This window comes from Anguilla anguilla, chromosome 11 (genome assembly GCF_013347855.1).
Source record: "Anguilla anguilla isolate fAngAng1 chromosome 11, fAngAng1.pri, whole genome shotgun sequence".
Taxonomy (NCBI): Eukaryota; Metazoa; Chordata; class Actinopteri; order Anguilliformes; family Anguillidae; genus Anguilla; species Anguilla anguilla.
This window is the reverse complement of record NC_049211.1, coordinates 10,461,917-10,469,280: the sequence shown is the minus strand read 5'-3', so window position 1 is coordinate 10,469,280 and position 7,364 is coordinate 10,461,917. Positions and strand designations below refer to the sequence as shown.

The following is a 7,364-nucleotide window of genomic DNA, read 5'->3' as shown; positions in this document are numbered from 1 at the left end:
CTATATTCTGCTGATCTTTTGGGTATAATCCTGAATACAAGACTGAAAGTGTGCTTGTGTGTTTTTCTCAGGCTTGAAAAGAATGACATACGACTTTGGGACAAAATAGCTCAAGAGAATTCCGTATGAACTGGTCAGCATTGAGAATGCATTTAAAATGAGCAGTTGCTTGCCTTTGTAAAGAAAATAAATGGTGAAATAGGCAACCCAGGATATATAAAATAGCAGCACACTGAAAGTAATAGATTTGGCCTCATTGTAGTTTTTGGGGAGGTCGGTTCCCATGTATGAAAAGGAAAAGCACAAAAAACCAAGAAAGCCAGCAAATAACAGAGCACAACTGGCTGGGATGAAACTTGTTGCGTCACAGCCCATAATTATTTGATCTTTGAAGGTTACTGTGTCATTGGAGGGTCTAGGAGCACTGAGTGCAGAAAAAAATAACTGGACAGTAGAGGCCACTGCTATGAATAGCCACTGTCCATTGTACTTGACCCACCAGGCATGTGCTTTGGGTAGCTTGGCAGCCATTTTGAAGATGCAGACTATCTGGAAGGATCGGACAGTGAGGCAAGACAGACAGACAGTGTAAAACAGAGGGAAAAATGTGCTTCTCAACACACATTTGATTTGGTTCGGGATGCCAAAATAGAAGAACACACTGAAACCTGAACCGCTCAAACAGCCCAGCATGAGGAAACACATTTTACCCCCCGCGGACCTCACAACTGGGGTGCTGTAGTTACGGGCGAAGAGGATGGCGATGGCTGCTGCAAGAAAGAGCATGAAGCTGACAGAGAGCATGAGCAGGACTGACAGAGGCTCCGTGATGTGAACATACTCCACAGAACGCTCTGTACATGAAGAGCTCCCTGGGTCAGACCATTCGTTCTTCTTACACGGGAGGCAACTGTACGGATCAGCTTTCAGAAACAGAAAGGACACATTTTACTAAAACAATTCATTTCACAGCCAATCATCACTTGTCTTTCCTCAGGTGCCCCTTTCTTCAGGGGTAAATGTATGTGAGGGGAAATATAAGATGCACATTCAGCAGAATAAATCACACACATGGCCTATTAAAACCCACACATTGCACACTCATTTTCTAACGTATGTCAAAATCTGTGAACTGAAAATGGGACAGAGTAAATGGCAAATCTTACATCTAGTAATGGGAAATGCGCACATTTTAAAAATGTATCACTAGACTCCAATAAATAGTTGATTTCCTACCTGACTGATTGACATAGGTGCCATTTGGACAGACATCACACAGAAAGCAGCACTTATATATTCTATATGGTCTCCTAGCAGAGCCTTTTTCACACTCCTCAGAGCACCGTGATACAGGAATCTGCAAGATTAAAGAAACATCTCTTTAACTGCTTGTTTAGTATTACTCATAATAGGCTTGTCTCTAAATTACATAGAATTAGGGGTCTTGTGTCACGATGTGTTGGGTTTAAAATTGATTTAGTCTAATGAAAATTTGTAGGGGGTATCCACAACAAATTACTGCCGTAACATAGCTGTAAACAAAATCGGTATTTGATGAACCCATGGCGATTGCAGTCCACCTGTGAAATGGTGTAGAGGTTTCGAATCTGTGGTGATAAGAGTTTCAAAATCGCTGTTTTACATGGGAGAGCTGACCCACGCAAACATAAACAAAAGCGTGTGATATAATTGTAAATATATGATGTTACATCCTCATATTTTCTGAACACATTTTTAGTGGCCACAATCACTATCAAAAGATAACGGATGTTCAGACAGTTATTATTTTAGCCCAAATGGCTTTGCTGCTTAGCCTACTTGATTTAGAAAATACGTTAAGATTAACGTTATCACTACAAACAAATGCTTTATTAGTAACCATATTATTACATTTGATGTCAATATGGAAACTTAACTTAACAGAACTCACATAACCTTTACTGATATAATTCCGGTCATGATTACTGGGTTAACATGTAGGCCTATATAAAGCAGGAGAAAACTTACTGTTCCATTGCTGTACCAGTGTATAAGAGATTCGTTAATACTGAAACGAACAACCGGCTCTGTGTCATATGATCCGACGTGCTGAAACGGATTTTCAGAGTTGTCCAGGTTCCAGAACACTATGTTGTATCTTGAAGGAGAATCTCCGTTTGCATCGAACTTTACACGTTGGTTCAGTAGTTGGAAGTCTGTCTTCTTTATTTCTTTGAGAAGCTGACACAAGACAAGAGTGCAACAAATTCCTTTGTACAATTCTGTTTGAGATTCATCTCATTCCTGTGTAAATATTTTTTTATGAATCATGCTGTCAATTGATTAAAAACCCTCTATATTGAAGTTCCCCCTGGTATTCCACCTCACAGTCAATTGTTTTTAGGTAATGATTAAATAAATAAAATACATTCAATATTTATTTTACACAATCGGCATATTATCAATTGATTCTTTTAAAGATTTTTTTCAAGCTTTTTATATTTTTACTGTTATTTTATTTGAAGCAACAGCGTTAGTTAATCAGGCTACAATTGCTAACATTTAGGTCTATTTAGTGAAATGTATTGACTTCAAGTACACTGTCATTAAGAAAATACTTTTGTGCACCACACCGCACACTTACCTCATAAGGAAAGATTCTTTCAGTCTTGTTGCACCCTTTTATACCACAATGTAATATGTTGTGTAAAGCTTTTGCCACTATATAAACTGCAGAGTAAATGGCAAAGTTAAAAGATGGATCTTGAGTAATTATTTTGATCGGGTCGACGTAAGAGCAGTTATAGCAAGCTTGATTACAGGTCGCCCCAAATTCCTGGAGTTTTTCGTTTTTGCATTGAGGATGTTTACTGTCACTCCGAGATTTCTGGACAAATTCTGGAAACCCAGGTAAGCTCACAACCCTCTCTGTTATTCCAATAATAGTACCAATGGTGCTGAGTCCTTGGAGCGTGGGAAGTTCCTTATTCAAAGACCAGGGATTACTTGCAATCCACACCTTGTCTTGTACATTGTTCCGTATGGCCGATTGAATTAACGCAGTTGCATACATCTCTAAAGTATACACTATGATGACATTTATACGAAGCATTTTTATATTCTCAAGTACGGTGCCGTGTTTGGAATCTACTTTGAGTTCATCCTGGTACGCCATGCAGATGCTGGTGTTTCTTATGGCATCAATGAAGAGTTGAAGGGCATCTCGACTGTAGTCATTGTCACAGCCTATGAATGCGATCCAGGTCCATTTGAACCTCTGTAAAATGCGAATGATGAGCTGTACTTGATCTCTGTTGCTGGTTATCATTCGAAAGAAGGATGGATATACATTTTTATCACTTAATCTGGAGCTTGATGATCCATAATTTACCTGTAAATTTACAAAACATAATGCACAAAGATTTATTTGAGAACAATAATTTTCACTTCAGCCAATATAAGCCAAAAAAAGTTATATTATAGGAGACAATAAATTACCATTGGAAGAAGGTCCATCATGAAAAACGGTGCAATGGTAATAGTTTGACTGCTTCCATAGGGGCCAAGCATAGACACGACTTTAGGCTTACTATGAATTAGAACAGAACGATTTTTGTAAAGGAATTCAAAAACTGACGGGAAATTCTGCACTTCTGAGCAATGGTCAAAGATCTCATAGCCAAGGGACACATCAGGCAAGATGGAGGTTGAGTTGTTAATTTCCTCTATAGCAAACCTCATCACTTGCAACATCTGATAACCTGCTGCTGAGAATGGCAATCTGTGGGAAACATAGATAATGGAAATATCCATGATTACATTTTACAATTAATCGCTGAGCTAATGTCTACAAAAGACCTAAAAATTAGAATGTGTCAGCACTCTACTGTTACTACATAAAACTGCCAAACACTGAACTGATGCTGAAATGTGCGCACATTGAGAGCGGTACTTACCTGTCACATTTCAGAGCAACAGGAAAGTTATAAGAACGATTATTTATTCCACTGTGCACTGGAAAAAGTCCTCCCAAAATATAATCACCGTTCAAACTGAACTCTGGTGATACACAGGAATCCTTTGCAGGTGAGTGCTGAAAAAAGCACAGACAGAGTGCAAACAGAAAGATTATGCTATACATTGCTAACATCAAAGATATTTCACCAAGTATCTTGACCAGTGCCTTCCTGTTAATTCATGCACAACAATAAAGACACTACAGTAATACCCATCCAGCTTCCATCAATAGATTCACATCGACCACATTATGGTTCACTGACAAGTTCAATAATGTAGGTGGGCAGAGGGATATTGTTTCTGCGAGTGCAAGAACAACCTGATGACCAGTGAAAGGAAGTTAAATGAAAATATGGGAAACCTCATTGTTGGAAGCTCTCCAGCTCCCACATTGTATCCCACATCCCAAACAGTGCTATGAGGAAGTCATTCAAATTTGTTTGATGACACTGTGCAGGTGTTCTTAAATGTTGCGTGTAAAGTCCTTTCTTCTTGCAAATGTGATATTTGCAAAGGTTTTGATTAATTTCACGTATCCGGTAATTGTCCATGGACACATACATAGAAATACCATATATATGCCTTTATATACAGTCCAGTCTGTAAGTATTTGGACAGTGACCCAATCTTTATTGTTTGGCTATGTATTCCAGCACACTGGATTTTATTTTTCACATGAGTGATATGGGTGCCTGATAACTTATTTCATTAAATAAATGAACTGATAATTTAAAGAATGTGTTTTGTGTTTGCTCGGTTTTTTTGACTAATATTACATTTCATCTAACGACCTGAAACTATGCAATAATATGCAATAAGTATAAGTTGTACTGTATAAGTATATGTACTGTATACTCTTTAAGTTATTCATTTGAACAGAGCGAAGTTGTGTGTTTCTCCTACTTGAAGTGTATTTGTAATGGAACTCAAGGTCCCAGGTATAAATTTTGACTATATGGTGTGCGTTGGATTAAACTGTAGACCTTATCACATTGAATTAAACTATACAGTTCCTCACAGTATGTGTCTAAAACATAAGGTGTCTTTTAAGAACCACAGTTTTAAAAAAATACCTAGAATATTTTCATACATTTCAAACAAATTTTTGAAGTGTGCTAAATACGTAATTGTAGTTCACATAAAACACTTTCAAATCCAACCTAAACTGATTTCAATACAAAAAATATACAGCCGTAATACACGTCAAAGCCATTTAAAATCTGATATGAATATATGAATCATACATAAAGTGTGCAGACAATACATTTTCAATACATTTAAAATATATCCATGTTGCTTTAATAATCATTAGAAACTCATTTGAATATATTTCATGTTCATTCCCAGGTGGAACCTCAAAGGGTTCTTTACAACAATCATTGACACATCTATGCCTACATCCCGGAGCATGTTGTTGTTCTTGAGTGTTTTTGTGTTAGTTTGCTTGTTTGACACATTTTTTCCTCGCATTCATAAAGATGATATGACAAACTGTAACTGTTCAAATAACATTTTAAAGTTTCAGATTATTTCACCTTTGAACCGTGATGGAAGAGCAGAAAAGTTGTGGAAAGCCAAGCTATTAGTGAATTCTGATCTATACTGGAATTCAAGCACCATTCATTAAAATTATTGTTTGGTTGCAAACATTTTTTTTTTAAAATGAACATCAAGCAAATAATTTAACTTTGAAGATATGTGCATAATATCTTTATGCGAAACTAGTGTAACATGCATGCAGCAAATTGCCCGTTGCTGCCACCTGCTGGAGTTGAAACAGAAATGTCGGGAACGCTCAATCAGAGAAGTCAAACTGCCTTCAAGCTGCAATGGGAGTGGCATTCATGACTCATGACCATATGAGCATGGTTCTGTCGGATATTTACTCATTTGTTTTTTGTCTGGGACAATAAAATTTAACATTGTCACAAGTGATAATCCAGTATCGAATCTAGTATCACTCATCAATCACTTGTATCTTCATCTAGCACTTTCAGGTTGTACTTGTATTTTCATCTCTTCATAACATCTCTTGTAATTTATTTATTATCCTTTATTTAACCAGGAAGGTCCCATTGAGATACAGTATTTCTTCTGACAGGGAGTCCTGGTCAAGATGGCAGCAGAAAAGTAAAAGTTTCATAAAAAAACATACAAAAAAAAAAAAAACTCACTTCTAGTTTATGACTTGTCATAACTTTACTAACTTAGCTTATGCTCACTGTATGAACTTGACATGATGTTCATCGATATGGATAGCTGATACAATTCTCATAAAGTATCTGATTTGTGTTCTGTAGGTGTTCCAATGACCTTCGGTATGCACTTATTTTATGTTGCTTTTGATGAAAGCATCTGCAAAATAAAATGTAATGATAATCAAGAAAGAGGCGTGCCTCATCCAAGATTTATAGCCAAAGCCAAGGTCATGTCCAATTCCTGTATCCAGGTTGAGTTTTTTTGCCAATATAAAGCGTGCACATGTATTCCAAAAATAAAAGTTGATGAAATGAATAATAAAAATAGATTTAGGAGAGTTCAGAGGACGAATGTTGAATGTTTTCCCAGTGAATGAATACTTTCGAGTATAAAACAATGACTGAACACACATTCAGGATAAGTTAGTGATGCACGACAGCTTTGTTTCAGAGCAGCTTATTCTGTTAAAGCACATCTTAATTGTGTGGATGGCGTGGCCCCATGGTCTGGCATACAATTTCATAAAGTATTATTGTTCAATGAAATGTATTTTTATTTATATAGGGCATTTTACAAAGAATTTGTCACTCACTGTTTACCCTGGCCTAAATCCCTGTAGAGCACGCCAGAGGCAAACATGGCAAAGAAAAACCCCCTGAAAGACTCATGAGGGGGGCCCCATCCAGCTTTGGCTGGCTCAGGGTGTCGTTTCATAAGGGTGAAATCAGGCCTTTTCAGTAGGTTGCATGAAGCACCAGAAGATGGTGGTCCAGGGATGGGGGTAGCAAGCTGGAGCAGTGAACATACAGGGGACAGACAGCAGGCTTTGGGACAACTTGGAGAAGGGGGGGGGGGGGGGCAGTTGCCCCATTGATGAGACTGGGAGACAAAGTAAAGAGAGTTAGTCTTGCACTGATGCTAATGTTGTCCCTACACCCAAGATCCTCCTCGCCCGATGTTGAGGAGTTCAAACTAATCTCCTTAACGGATGCAAGCAACGCCCCTGCCATTGCTACTGTGGCACAATGCGTCCTAAACCTTGAAAACTGTCCAGCTTTCATTCCAAGAGATTAGAGACCAACACCAGTACTCATTTTATAGGGAATACCAATTTATGGAGATGCACAGGAAACTATAATGTCCTAAAGCAATATTTTGAACATAATCTG

The 7,364-nt window shown here is 37.8% G+C and overlaps 1 protein-coding gene across 1 annotated transcript; it reads right to left on the bottom strand.

Annotated features, from left to right (window-relative positions):
- On the bottom strand, positions 1-3,735 carry LOC118208404 (taste receptor type 1 member 1-like). Its single transcript, XM_035383044.1, has 5 exons — positions 3,478-3,735; positions 2,624-3,370; positions 2,008-2,220; positions 1,237-1,357; positions 1-923 (listed from the first exon to the last, which is right to left on the bottom strand). The coding sequence occupies exons 1-5, from the start codon at positions 3,730-3,732 to the stop codon at positions 1-3; spliced, it is 2,259 nt and encodes a 752-aa protein (XP_035238935.1). The 5' UTR covers positions 3,733-3,735.
- Between the last annotated feature and the right edge of the window lie 3,629 nt (positions 3,736-7,364).